This window comes from Echiichthys vipera, assembly GCF_963691815.1.
Source record: "Echiichthys vipera genome assembly, chromosome: 10".
Taxonomy (NCBI): Eukaryota; Metazoa; Chordata; class Actinopteri; order Perciformes; family Trachinidae; genus Echiichthys; species Echiichthys vipera.
Genome location: NC_139835.1, coordinates 32,240,427 through 32,254,874, shown reverse-complemented (window position 1 = coordinate 32,254,874; position 14,448 = coordinate 32,240,427). Strand labels below are relative to the sequence as shown.

The 14,448-nt window shown below is 47.3% G+C and overlaps 1 protein-coding gene across 1 annotated transcript; it reads right to left on the bottom strand.

Annotated features, from left to right (window-relative positions):
• Nucleotides 1–1,696: 1,696 nt before the first annotated feature.
• c9h2orf80 (chromosome 9 C2orf80 homolog) lies at nucleotides 1,697–6,737 on the bottom strand (the record flags this gene model as incomplete). The annotated part of the gene is made up of 8 exons (XM_083921117.1): nucleotides 1,697–1,765; nucleotides 2,701–2,813; nucleotides 3,826–3,913; nucleotides 4,005–4,082; nucleotides 5,825–5,915; nucleotides 6,025–6,107; nucleotides 6,544–6,625; nucleotides 6,697–6,737. 8 exons carry the CDS (start codon nucleotides 6,735–6,737, stop codon nucleotides 1,697–1,699), a joined length of 645 nt encoding a protein of 214 aa, XP_083777243.1.
• Nucleotides 6,738–14,448: the final 7,711 nt, after the last annotated feature.

Genomic DNA, 14,448 nt, shown 5'->3' with positions numbered 1-14,448 from the left:
GCGCTTTATAAACCTCGATCAAAGAGGCGGCAGATCCCACTTTAGAGCGGGGGTTTAACGCGCTGGCATCGCTGCCAAAGGTCCTGATCCTGGGCATACAGCGGGAATCCCTGAGTCATCAACGCAAAAAGTCCCAGCAGGCAAATTACTGCCCGCCCGTGCCCTCGCTACGACTCTGCACATCAGAGACGGGTTATCTGCTTCATCCAGAGGATTCATGTTTATACGCAGAACGTCAGGTCATCACAAAACAACACTGCAAACAACTCACTCACTCACTCACTCACTCACTCACTCACTCACTCACTCACTCACTCACTCACTCACTCACTCACTCACTCACTCACTCACTCACTCACTCACTCACTCACTCACTCACTCACTCACTCACTCACTCACTCACTCACTCACTCACTCACTCACTCACTCACTCACTCACTCACTCACTCACTCACTCACTCACTCACTCACTCACGAACTCACGAGCTCACTCACGAGCTCACTCACGAGCTCACTCACTCACGAGCTCACGAGCTCACTCACTCACTCACTCACTCACTCACTCACTCACTCACTCACGAGCTCACTCACGAGCTCACTCACGAGCTCACTCACTCACGAGCTCACTCACGAGCTCACTCACTCACTCACTCACTCACTCACTCACTCACTCACTCACGAGCTCACTCACGAGCTCACTCACTCACGAGCTCACTCACGAGCTCACTCACTCACTCACTCACTCACGAGCTCACTCACGAGCTCACTCACTCACGAGCTCACTCACGAGCTCACTCACTCACTCACAAGCTCACTCACGAGCTCACTCACTCACTCACGAGCTCACTCACTCACTCACTCACGAGCTCACTCACGAGCTCACTCACTCACTCACGATTTGTGACATCACAAATAGTTTCTAGATGTTTTGCATCTATTTTTAGTCATTTTGCATCTTTTTGTGGTTGTTTTGCATCTATTTTTAGTCATTTTGCATCTTTTTGTGGTGGTTTTGCATCTATTTTTAGTCATTTTGCATCTATTTTTAGTCATTTTGCATCTTTTTGTGCTGGTTTTGCATCTATTTTTAGTCATTTTGCATCTTTTTGTGGTGGTTTTGCATCTATTTTTAGTCATTTTGCATCATTTTGTGGTGGTTTTGCATCTATTTTTAGTCATTTTGCATCTATTTTTAGTCATTTTGCATCTTTTTGTGCTGGTTTTGCATCTATTTCTAGTCATTTTGCATCTTTTTGGGGTCATTTTGTGTCTCATTGTCGTCTTGAATCTATTCTTAGGCATTTTGTGATCATATTATATATCTTTGTCATCATTTTATGTCATTTGAAGTCATTTTGTGTCATTTGTGATCATTTATTGTCTTATTTTCCAGTGTCTTTGTGGGCCCGTTCAGGAGTCCAGTCATGGACATGAACCCTGGTCCAGATGAAGTCTTGTGTTTGTTTGACCTCCACCGCCCCGACCTTAGTCCTGGGATTTATACAAGTTTGCACACAGAAAATGGATCAGGATCAAAAAGGGAACTGATAAAGAATGGATTCAGCGTTGGTATCAGTGACACCTGCTCCTTCAGATACAGAGCGTGTTCAGAGTTCAGAGACCGTCGTCAGTGCGACAGAACAAAAGACAGCAGAGAGGAGAGGAAAGAAGAGTCCATGATGAAGACAAACAGACTTCAGTGGTGCAGAGACTCCAGTGAACCCTCGTAGCGCTCGGCTGCTTCCTCTGGACGCTCGCTGTCGTCCTGCAGAGACAAACACGCCGTCTGTTTGGGTGCGTGCGGTGGCAGCAGACGCCTCTAACGCGTCTGAACCAGAGTCTCCTTTTAAACCTGCAGGTTTCTTTTCCTCTGAAATGTTCTGGATTAACTAATCAGGACTCACACTTTGGTTGATTTTAGTGAATTTGACGGCCGACAGATTTTAAATCTTGTGTTTATCTGTGTATTTACTCAGGTTTCATAGAAATAAGTCGCTCAGCATGAAAAAAGCTTTAGAAATGATCGAAAGTTGACTCAGAGGAGTGGCCCTGATTAAAGTAATGACTGATAAACGACCTCCAGACTCAGTCTCAGGGCGCCCTCCCACTGTGCCTCCGTCCCGTGCCCCGAGCTTTAGGCTCCTTGTCCCCCCCTCCAGGCCCATGGTCCCTCCTTCTTTTTTTCTACGTCCCAACAGGCGCACAGGAAATGACCTCAGAACCGCCGTAGGCCTCGTGCTCGTACACGTGCACACGCTCGTGCTCGTACACGTGCAAACGTGCTTTACTAAAGCCCACCTCTCCCAAACGGGCCGTGGACGGCAAGCGTGCCGCTCCTAGACGCGGTACGGTTGCACTCACACTGGTCAAAGGAACCAGACTTTAGCTGTGACACGTGCTGGGGCACGGCACGGAGGAACAGTGGGAGGGCGCCCTCACTCTTCATACTCTGCAACATATTTACACATTTTGCTTTTCTTGTAAACACATTATTTGTTTAACACAGAATCCACAGTTTTAATGTTTATCCTGATCGACACTCTTTGCACTCATTAACAGTTTTATCTGTTTAAATGTCTTTTAAATGTTTAATTGTCTTTAACTACGACCAACCAAACAGAGTTGCACCTCCCGTCTCTTTGAAGACACTAAAGACTTCCATCTAAACGCTGCAGACGTCAGGAGGCTGAGGCTACTCACAGTGAGGAAGGAGCGAGACGAGGAGGACGATGATGAGGAGGAGTTGACTGACACCCGTGCAGGCGGAGCCCCGGCCTTCGTCCTCTCAGACAGCCATCGCTTCAGCTTTTCACCTACGACACATTTTTAAGTCAGGTCCGTGCTCCACTCTCTCACGTGATTCTCTCAACTTTACTTTTCTGTTTCTGCGTGTGTCCGTCTGCACACGGCCCTGCAGACTCACGCCATTTTAAAGTGGCATTCAGGCGTGAACTCCTCCTCCAGAGTCTTTTTCTGCACTTTAATCCTCAGTAACCATGGAGACAGTTTTTATTAAGGTAGAATCCAGGAGAGATGCTAACAGCCGGACGTGGCTAACATGGATTAGCTCGGGGCAGCACGGTGAAGGCATTCAAAGGTCTTTTTTAACCACTAAAGCTGCTGAAAATAACAGCAAACCTCTGCAGCAGCACGAGAAGAGTCCCTACACACACACACACACACACACACACACATGAGAAGAGTCCCTACACACACAACAAAGCATCATCAGCGTAGAGAGTGAAGCCAGAGTTCATTAAAGAGTGTTTTAAAGACTTACCTACTGGCCCCTGCACCAGCACCTCTCATAGTAAAGTCCATTACAGTGGAAGGAGCCCATTGGTGCTATGTTGTGTGTGTAGGGACTCTTCTCATGTGTGTGTGTGTGTGTGTGTGTGTGTGTGTGTGTGTGTGTGTGTGTGTGTGTGTGTGTGTGTGTGTGTGTGTGTGTGTGTGTGTGTGTGTGTGTGTAGGGACTCTTCTCATGCTGCTGCAGAGGTTTGCTGTTATTTTCAGCAGCATTAGTGGTTAAAAAAGACCTTTGAATGCCTTCACCGTGCTGCCCCGAGCTAATCAGTGTTAGCCACGTCCGGCTGTTAGCATCTCTCCTGGATTTCTACCTTAATAAAAACTGTCTCCATGGTTATTGGATGTGTGTTGGGATCGTCGGCCGTTTACCTGCTGATCAGGATCTTCTAACGCACGCTTCTAACTTCACAGTTCAGAGGTTTAAGAAGACAAATAAACAAATTTAGGATAAACTGAGGAAGACACTGGTGTCTGATGCTGAATGATGTGAGATAACTTTAATGTTTCCACACTTACTGTGCTTCCTGGCGTGCTGCACGGCCTTGTAAGAGCTGAGCATGGCCAACGGATGGTACGACAGAGTGAAAGGATACACGATCGCGCCCTACGGTTAAAAAAACATTTCTGTGTTACCAAGACGACGCGATACAAACGTGTCCAACATGAGTGTGAAATGTCAGCGAGGGGTACGTCACCGTGGAGTGCTGGCTCGGGTACGAGGCGGCCGGTTTACATCGGTACAGAGCCAAGATCTCCTCCACCGGCAGGCTGTTCTGAAGCAGGACAGAGCTGCAGAGGTCAGCAGCTACAACAGCAAACACCCTCACAGCACTTTAACCTTCAGAGTTTAAGTGAAGCAGGACAGAGCTGCAGAGGTCAGCAGCTAGCATCACCATCACCATCACCATAACAGCAAACACCCTCACAGCGCTTTAACCCTTCAGAGTTTAAGTGAAGCAGGGAGTAAAGACTCTTTAATCAGACGTACAGTTCTTCAGTTCTCATGTCTGTGATACTGGTGATTATTGAGTAATCTCCTCATCGTTAACCCCCCCCCCCCCCCACACACACACACACACACCCTGATGGAGCAGTAGCTACAGCGGGCGTCTAACTGCGCTGCGCTGGAGGACTGAGCGCCACAGGAGGTCCTTGGTCCCTGCGGTCATCAGGCTGTGGACCCGGGCCGCTGACCCCGGCTCTGGTGCCAAGCCCGACCCAGTCCACCCTCCACCTCCTCACTTCTTTTATCACTGTATCGTTCTTTATTTATATTATTTATTCATATTTTTTTATTGTTGAATGTCTTTTTTATGGTGGACGTGTTATTATGTTTACTGTGAGCTACGGGACACAGAGTTTACCTGAGGGGATGAAAGAAGTATCCATCGTTCCATCCATCCATCCATCCATCCATCCATCCATCCCTCCATCCATCCGTCCATCCATCCATCCATCCATCCATCTATCAATCCATCCATCCATCCATCTATCCGTCTATCTATACATCCATCCGTCCATCCATCCATCCATCCATCCATCTATCCATCCATCTATCCATCCATCCATCCACCCATCCATCCATCCATCCATCCATCCATCCATCCATCTATCCATCCATCTATCCATCCATCCATCCATCTATCTATCTAACCATCCATCCATCCATCCATCCATCCATCTATCCATCCATCTATCCATCCATCTATCCATCCATACATCAATCCATGCATCCATGCATCCATCATCTATCCATCCACCCACCCATCTATCCATCTATCCATCTATCATCCATCCATCCATCTATCCATCTATCTATCCATCCACCCACCCATCTATCCATCTATCTATCCATCCATCTATCCATCTATCATCCATCCATCCATCCATCCATCCATCCATCCATCCATCCATCCATCCAAACGCTCTGCAGATATAACACGCTGAAGTGAAACACATCAAAGTAAAAGAGAAACTCACTCTGTTGGACGAAGGGCAGCAACACTTAAACACCTGTCCTTAACTTCACCTCTGGAGAACTTCACTGACATTTTTACATTTTTAAACAATTCAAGAAGATTCAAGATTCAATGTTTCAAATTCAAATGATTTTGCAACAGTTTCAGTACAACAAAGATGAAAGGATCAGAGTCACAAAAAGCATAAAAACATCAATCAAACAGTAACTAAGTGTGACAGAGTTCAACAGACATGTGGTTAAACGCAGGTTTATACATAAACAACACGCAGCGTGAAGTTTAACAGCAGATTAAATAAAACATTAAACCTTTGACGTCCTTTTAAACATTTAGAGTTCCAGTCAAAGTAACGTGACGAACGTGGAGCAGCTGTTTATTTAACACGTGAACCACGACTTTGTCTTTGTCTTTGAGGAACAAACGATGAAAATATGACGTGAATGTTTGTTTTATTATTATTTTTCCTCTCTTTTCTTTTCTCCTGGTTGATTTGAAACAAACCTTTTTCTATCTGAAGCCGTGAAGACGTCACTCACCATAACGATCCCAGCGAAGGACGACAGGATCATGGCCTCTCGCTCCAGGCGGTTCGGGTACCGGGCGCTTCCTGAGCCGCAGGTCGCTCCACTGGGGAAGAGAGGAGAGAAGTTTAACTAAAACAGCCAGTCCAGTGTTTGCATCTAGTGTTTGGGGACATGACAGAGCAGGAAAGTGATAAAGTCTTTGAGCAGCTTACATGAGGTCCTGGTCAAACACGTCCCGTCCCTCTGCGTTGTCCAGCCACCAAAGGGCGACACTTATGGCGAGGTCATAGTGAGCCTGCAACACGCACAGCACCACAGTTTGTTACTTTCAACCTTTAGTTACTGATATAAAACAGAGAAGCACACAACAGATAAACAACACACAGAACATGGGCCACATGTGCGTTCACACGGCTGCACATCACACTGAAGGGATTCAAACGTTTCTAATTTGCAGCAAAGGGCCGCAGGTCGGATTCGAACCCGCGGCCGCTGCCTTGAGGACCTTCAGCCTCTTTACACTGAGCCACATTTCGCTTGGTTGCATGAAATAGTGACTTGCTGTTTGATTTTCTGTAGTTTGCAAACAAAAAACTAATAAAGTAAAGTGTTTATAATTGATCCCATTAAGAGAAAGATTCACTTCAGTCAGTGAGTTTTATCCTTATGCATCTAAGTTTAAACATTATTATTCATAATAATTATAATTATTAGAGTAATGTGTGTTTTACCAGGTCGTCCAGCATCGTGGCGCTCCCCTTCCCCTGCGGGTCGAAGGACTTCTCTCTGAGCTTCAGCCCGATGTAGTCGCCTCTGTTCACACGAGGAGAAGAATCAGTGTGATGTTTGAAACCATCTCAGGTTTGTGTTTGATATGAACTCACATCAGCGCCTCCACTTCTCTCTTCAGCTGCTTCGCCTCCATCTCTCTGACGGAGATCGTCTCCTGTGTGTGTGTGTGTGTGTGTGTGTGGGAACCTGCACAAACAGGAAACACCCACAGGTTTTATCACTTCATGAACACCAGCTTCCTGCTCCTTTTCCAGTGTCAGTCATCAGGCATTTCATCTCCAGCTGTTGTGCCGTATTCAGCACCCTGCCGTGACACGCACCCCCTCATTACAGGTGATGTTCTGCATCAGGAGGCTGTTGTTTCCACCTAGAGGAGCAGTTTATTTACAGGTAACCACATTAAAAACACATTTGAACCTATGAACTGCAAGAAAAGCTGGGATAATATTTAGGAAACGCTGAGTCAGACACATTCAACTTGGATTAAAAGATCCATTTCATTAATTGTGTAATTCTGGCTGCAGTTTATTTCCACAGAACACACAAAAATGTGTTGTTTTGTGTTCGGTGTCATCAGAGTTTGTGACTTTAAACTCTTTAAAATCCTTAAAAACACTTGAAACACTATTTTAAAGAGTTTAAAGACACAAACTCTGATGACACCGAACACAAAACAACACATTTGTTTGTTCTGTGTTCTGTGTAATTACAACATGATTAAATGGATCTTTGGAGCAGGTTGAATGTGTCTGACTCTGTTTCCTAAATATAATCCCAGCTTTTCTTGCAGTTCATAGGTTCAAAAGTGTGTTTTTAATGTGGTTACCTGTAAATAAACTGCTCCTCTAGGTGGAAACAAACAGCAGCCTCCTGATCCAGAACATCACCTGTAATGCAGGGGGGGTGCGTTTCACGGCAGGGGGTTGAACACGGCACATCAGCACCTTACAAATGTGATAAATACATTAATCTACAGCACAGACGGTGTAATGATCCTCGCTGTTATCACATTAACAGATGTTATTGTGCTGTAAACTGAAATGATCTTTGTTTTTAAATGTGTCGCCTGTTTGTCAGTAGATTTAACTTCCTTTAAAACCTAAATTCCAGTTTCAAACCTTAAAAACATAAAAATTCAAGTGTTTTTAAGGAATTCCAGCACCTGCAAGAACCTTGTTACCAGGATGATGAGAAGACCTGAGGAAGAGCTTCATTACGTTAGAAATAAGGAGTTCATTTAGTGCTGCGACACCAACAAACACACCCATGCAACTGTGAGTTCTCCTCAGAACACACTTCCTGTGACAACAACGAAGCTGAGTCCATCGCTCCTGTGCAAACGTTTAATGAGCAGAAGAATAAAAACACAACCAGTGGCTTATTGACAACAGACTCAACATGCAAACACCTGTACTCACCGCACAGCTGGTAGATACGGCCGTCAATGATCTGAAAGAGACGTTTACATGAAACAAGCGTGAGTGAATATGGAACAGGAGCCTCGGACAGCGACGGGGAGCAGACGTCTCAGGTGAAAAACCCGGACTGAATCATTTATGACCAACGGCCTCTGAACCGTTACCGACCGCACACGACCGGGAAACACAGGGGGGAGCTTTAGTGTCCACACACACACACACACACGTTTGTCCAGACGTCTGTGTAATAGAATATATAGATTTATAATATTTATCCTCAAAGCAGCTTCAGTCCAAAGCAACTGGACTTGGTTCTTTGTCAGGAAGAATTTTCACCTCTGATCCAAGAGGCTTCATCAGTTCATGTACGCATCTGACCAGGACCAGGACCAGGACCAGGACCAGGGCCAGGACCAGGGCCAGGACCAGGCTGGGACTGGACCAGGACCAGGGCCAGGACCAGGACCAGGCTGGGACTGGACCATGGCTAACCAGGGGAGGAGGTCTGAGACACCACTTCTCTCCAGTTTACAATGCTGCCCTTTCATCCCTTCATTCAACAATCTAACCTCAAACAACAACTGTTCACAAAAGCCTCCTGTGACTCCAACCACTGTGGTTCACACTCAATAGAGCACTAACCAAGTCCAGACCTACTTCCACCAACCACTGTCACTCCAACGACTTGGAGCACAAAGGGTTCCAGTGACATCATCGGCCTTTGAGAGGTTAAAGACCTGGATCTCACACCAGGTAGTTGGACCAGTCCCAGCCTGGTCCTGGTCCTGTCCCAGCCTGGTCCAGTCCCAGCCTGGTCCTGGTCCTGGTCCTGGTCAGATGCGTACATGAACTGATGAAGCCTTTTGGATCAGAGGTGAAACGTCTTCCTGACAAAGAACCAGGTCCAGTTGCTTTGGACTGAAGCTGCTTTGAGGAGAACGACGACCTGGACACATGAGAACATTCACCGGCTTTTTTATAATGTGGTTAGAAAAACATGTTCTCAGTCCGACCAACAGGGAAGATTAAAAAGATTTTAATATGAAAGAGAAATTATTTAAAATACATCAGATTAAAAAAGAGATCATCAGTCCACCAAAGGTAATTCTTCCATGTTTGCATCCGTCGTCTTCTTCTTCTTCTGCTGTTGTAACTTCTTCTTCTTCCCGTCCTTAAACACCGGAGAGCTGAGGAACTCGCTGTCCGTGAATTTATCGCCTCGCCTCATTTTGCTGTGGAAAAACAACAAACATACAAAATACAAGACAAAGGGAAACGTCCTTATCACAGCAGCAGAGTGAAGACAGGAACAGAAGAAGCATCAATGAAACACAATAAAACTAGAAAACTATGAACAACATAAACACACGGGAGTGAAAAACATGAGAATAACAGGAATGTTATGAACAATGTTAGAAAAATGTTTTAAATTCACACCAAGGAAACATCAGTAATTCACACTGAAGTGAACGTTATAGTGCAGTTCTTCTCAGTTTGCATGGGTGCATGTGTGTATGTGTGTGTGTGTGTGTGCTCAGTCTAAACACCTGACTCTGCAGTTATTCTCAGTTTGTGTGCATGCGTGCGTGCATGTGTGTGCGTGCATGTGTGTGTCTGTGCGTGCATGTGTGTGTCTGTGCGTGCATGTGTGTGTCTGTGCGTGCGTGTGTGTGGGTGCATGCCTGTGTGCGTGCATGTGTCTGTGCATGCCGTCTCACAGGAGCAGCGCTCGTTGCTCAGTCTAAACACCTGACTCTGCAGTTATTCTCAGTTTGCGTCCATGTGGCCGTGCGCCCATGTGGCCGTGCGTGTGCGTGGGTGCATGATCAGTCTGAACAGCTGACTCTGCAGTTCCGCGGTGTAACCAGTAATAAAAACAGACGTCCTCACCTGTTGATGGACGGTTCCTTGTAACTGACGACACCTTTGCGTCTCCTGCTGCTGCGCCCGTCCTCTCTGACCGGGGTCACGCTGGTCGCACTGGTCATGATGGTGTTGGTCAGCGGTGTGAAGGGTCGTCCTGCTGCATCATAATAAACAAGAATTAAAGAGATTTTTACCCCTTTTGATCCAGCTGTGACTAAAACCAGCAACATGTCTCTTTAAGGTTCCTTTGAACGAGTTTCCATTTCTAATTTTTGAGTCATATTAAACGTGTTAATACCAATTGTTCGTTGGTTGTTTTGTCAATAAATTGTTTTAAAATCCAACTTTTAACACGTGTGTTAAATTCTGACTGTTTGTCGTCATGTTGCAAAGTAATTAAAGACTTTGTTTCAGACGTTTTGCAGCTCAAAGAAGTGAATGAAGTCGTTTTTTTAGGCTAAATGTTAAAAGAGTTAAAATGAGTAACTGTGGACCTGAAACACCACGGACAGGAGCAGTAGAGATGAATAAATAAATAACATAATAAATCCAAAATAAAATAATAAATAAAATAAATCACAAATAAATCATACATAAACGTAGATGACACTTATGGGGAATAATATCAATAAATGAGAATGGCAGTGGCGCGGTAACCATGGTAACCCGACACGGTCGGCTGTGTCACGTTCACTTGCTCTGATTTGTAAATATTAATATGTTTGATTTTAGAAAGTGGAATTTAATTTGAGTCGTTTCCAAGTTTGGAAAAATGTTTTTGCTGTTTCCAGAATTTTCTCTCAGACTTTTCCAGACGGCGTAGGAAATCTGCACCTTTAATACTTCATTTATATTCCAGTCATATGATAAGAAACGTGTTTCTGGTCGAAGTACATCAGATGTTAAGTGACACTAAGTGAAACTCCCACCGCCGGACGACCGTGCAGTGACTCACCGGAGCTGCCTGAGCAGCTGAACCACTGACAGCGTTGATCAGAATCAGCTTTGTTTCTCATGTTTGTGCAAACATAAGTGTTTCTCTCCTCTGTGTCCACAACACACAAAAATACTAAATAAAGTATTTACTAAAGAAGACGAGATGAAAGATATAAATATACATGTTTAGTTCAAACGGGCTGCAATGGCAGGGGGATAATGGGGGATTATGGGGGATCAGGGCAACGGCCCGGGGGAAGAACCTGTTTTTGTGTTTTGTGTGTGGTGGTCTTGGCGTACAGAGCTCTGTGACGCCTCATTACATCATTACGTCAGTAAACACCGTGTTTGATCCCTGCTGGTCAAAGACCGTCACTGCAGACTCATGGGACAGGAGAAGAGACGCCGTCTTCGCTGCAGCTTGAGTAGTGAGTATTAAGGTCGATGTTTAATCTGAAAAAGAAAACAATGAACAACACACCTGGAGAAGCAGCAGTCCTGACGGCAGCAGGCTCCTGGATCACCGCCGCCCTGCCTGAGGTCTCCCTCCTGGGGCTGCAGAGGAAAGAGTCCACCTCAGTGAAATCCAGGTCCAGCCACGGTGGCATCTCATCCGTGAGCAGGTCACTCAGGTTCTGATGACCCGGCTCCTCAGCCCGGTCCCCTGAGTGAGTGTTGGTTCGTGGAACATCGTCTCGAGTCTTCTGCCTGTAGACGACGAATGCCTCTCCTGGGTTTCTGGTTTCTGAGGCCGTTTGCAGCGTGTACGTCTTTCTACACCGGTTTGGATTCGGAGCCATCCTGGACTTTGACTCTTTGGGTTTTGAATCATAGAAATGTTCAGAGATTTCATCCATGTTGGGATGTAAGTCCATAACTTGAGGAGGAGGTGAGGGTCCACCGCGTAGAGGAGGAGGTGAGGATCCACCGCAGGGAGGAGGAGGTGAGGATCCACCGCGTAGAGGAGGAGATGAGGATCCACCGCGGGGAGGAGGAGAGGAGGATCCACCGCATAGAGGAGGAGGAGGTGAGGATCCACCGCATAGAGGAGGAGGAGGTGAGGATCCACCGCATAGAGGAGGAGGAGGGGAGGATCCACCGCGGAGAGGAGGAGGAGAGGATCCACCGCGGAGAGGAGGAGGAGAGGATCCACCGCGGAGAGGAGGAGGTGAGGATCCACCGCGTAGAGGAGGAGGTGAGGATCCACCGCGGAGAGGAGGAGGTGAGGACCCACCGCGGGGAGGAGGTGAGGACCCACCACGTAGAGGAGGAGGAGAGGATCCACCACGGGGAGGAGGTGAGGACCCACCGCGGGGAGGAGGAGGTGAGGATCCACCGCGGGGAGGAGGAGGTGAGGATCCACCGCGGGGAGGAGGAGGTGAGGACCCACCACGTAGAGGAGGAGGTGAGGATCCACCGCGGGGAGGAGGAGGTGAGGATCCACCGCGGGGAGGAGGAGAGGATCCACCGCGTAGAGGAGGAGGTGAGGATCCACCGCGGGGAGGAGGAGGTGAGGATCCACCACGGTCCTGTAGATAACGAGCTTCATCGTCAGGTCTGAATCTGTTGTTGCTGCTTTTCTTCTTCTTCCTGTCTTTGAGATGATCCACGCGCTCCTTCCTCTGTGACGCGTTCTTTTTACCGCACTGACCCGTCTTCTCTCTCCTGGCTTTCTTAGGTTTCTGAGACGCTGCTCCTGAAGTGAGGTCTTGGTCCAGCCAAGGACGCTTACAGGAGCTCGGCGTTCCCTCGACACTGTGCCTGTTTGATTCTGAGTGACTCGAGTCATTCAGGTCGAGAGCTGCGTCCGTGACTGTCCGCGGATCTTCAGCCTCACGGTTGGAGGATCCTGTTGAAGGTATTGAGTTCTGCTCTTCAACACCTATCTCTGTGGACGCTCGGCTCGGAGAGCTGCCGTCCTCGACCACCGAGACACAGAACGTCCTTCTGCATCGTGACTTCTGACTTCCCCCAAAGTGCGTCTTCCTTTTGCGTCGTGGATGATCGTACACTTGTTCTGACTCTGGATGTGAAGGGTTATCTGCACCAAACAGCAGCTCCTCTGGTGGTTCTTTGCATGCGTCATAGCTTCCTGTAACGTCTTCTTCCAGTTCAGGGGGGACCTGTTCTGATGTGGCAGGACTGCTCTGGCTCTCCTGAGACAGAATGACAAAGGTGTTCCTGGAGACTGAAGCTCTCCTGCCTTTAGTCCTGGACCTCCTGAAGGTGACTGTGGACTCGTTCTCTGGCGATAGTTTCTCACCTTTGTTGAGTTTATTTTCAGGTTCCATGAAATAATCGTCCAGGTCCAGCACGCCGGTGTCACAGGACGCTGTCTCAGACTTGGGACGGTCACATGATTTCAATTTGTCCTTCGCCATTTTCTGACGCTTGCCGGTTTCGGACTTGCTCGGTTTGGGGACGGGAATGCGAGAGGGGATGTCGCTCCTACTCTGTGTTTTCAGTGACTGAAGCTCACTGAGCTCCGGGTGTGTGACATCTGTCTGCAGCGGCGTGACACCGTGAGTTTGTTTATTCTCCGTGCCTCTCGACCCACAGGATCGCTCCTTTCTCTTCTCTCTCTTCGTTTTTTTAGCCTTTGTTTCCACGGCAACTATCTCAGCAGTATTATTAGATGTCATCTCCATTGTTGTGTTCAGGAGCAGCGTCTTGTCTTGTTCGTTCGACGGTTCTGCGTTGGCGTCCGTGACTGAGCTGCCTGGAAGGGGAACCCCGTTTAATGAGAGAGACGGCGCAGGTGTCTCACACGTGCTTCCAGCAGCGGAGGTCCGGCCGCTGTGACGAAAGGGGAGTGAGTTCACATCAAACCCAGACTGAGAGAACCTCATCGACAGCCTCTCCACCTCATCTCTCAGGCTGCTGGACGCACAGGACGGGCCGGTCTGGGGAGCTTGTGAAAGACGGCTCAAACGCTTTTTCTCCACATCTGTGAAAAAGAAATGATGAAAAATAAACAAACCCAGGGAACTCAGCGTCTGTATCTCAGAGCCGTTAACGACAGGTTAAGACCCCAAACTCTGAAGCTCCTACCGTTGAAAATGTCCGTGGACTTCCTGGGTCCGTTCTGGAGATCGAAGACGTCTGCAGAGACGCTTTTTTCTGCAAAGTCTGACGTTAGTTTTGAAAGGGGACTCAACAAACCTCCAGGCGTTTCTGTCTGAGGCTCGAACTGATGCGTCAGACTGAAGAAGGGAGTTACAGGAGGAGGAAGACAAAGACAGAGAAGAGGTCATCCACAGAAATAACACTTTAGCTCAAAGTGCACATCAGTCTGAAAACAGCGTTCACTCACCGTCCCACTGCAGGCTTTTCTTCGTCCATGTCAGCAGGGGAGGTCTTGTTGTGCTCAAACAGTTTAGGAAGATCCTGTGGGTGAGAGAAACGTCACATTCACAGATTATATGTGGTAACGTTTGATATTTCCACATATAAAGAAATAAATGCGTGTGGATTCTGTTCGACGGCAGTTTTACACTTTAAACTAAATATTTGTGTCATTTTGTTCATTCCTACGTCAAAGAACTTCCTGTACGGCACAGAAAGTGCTAATGGTTGTAGAGATGAGTCCTTACACTGTCGGAGAACAGCTCAGCCACCAGGTCC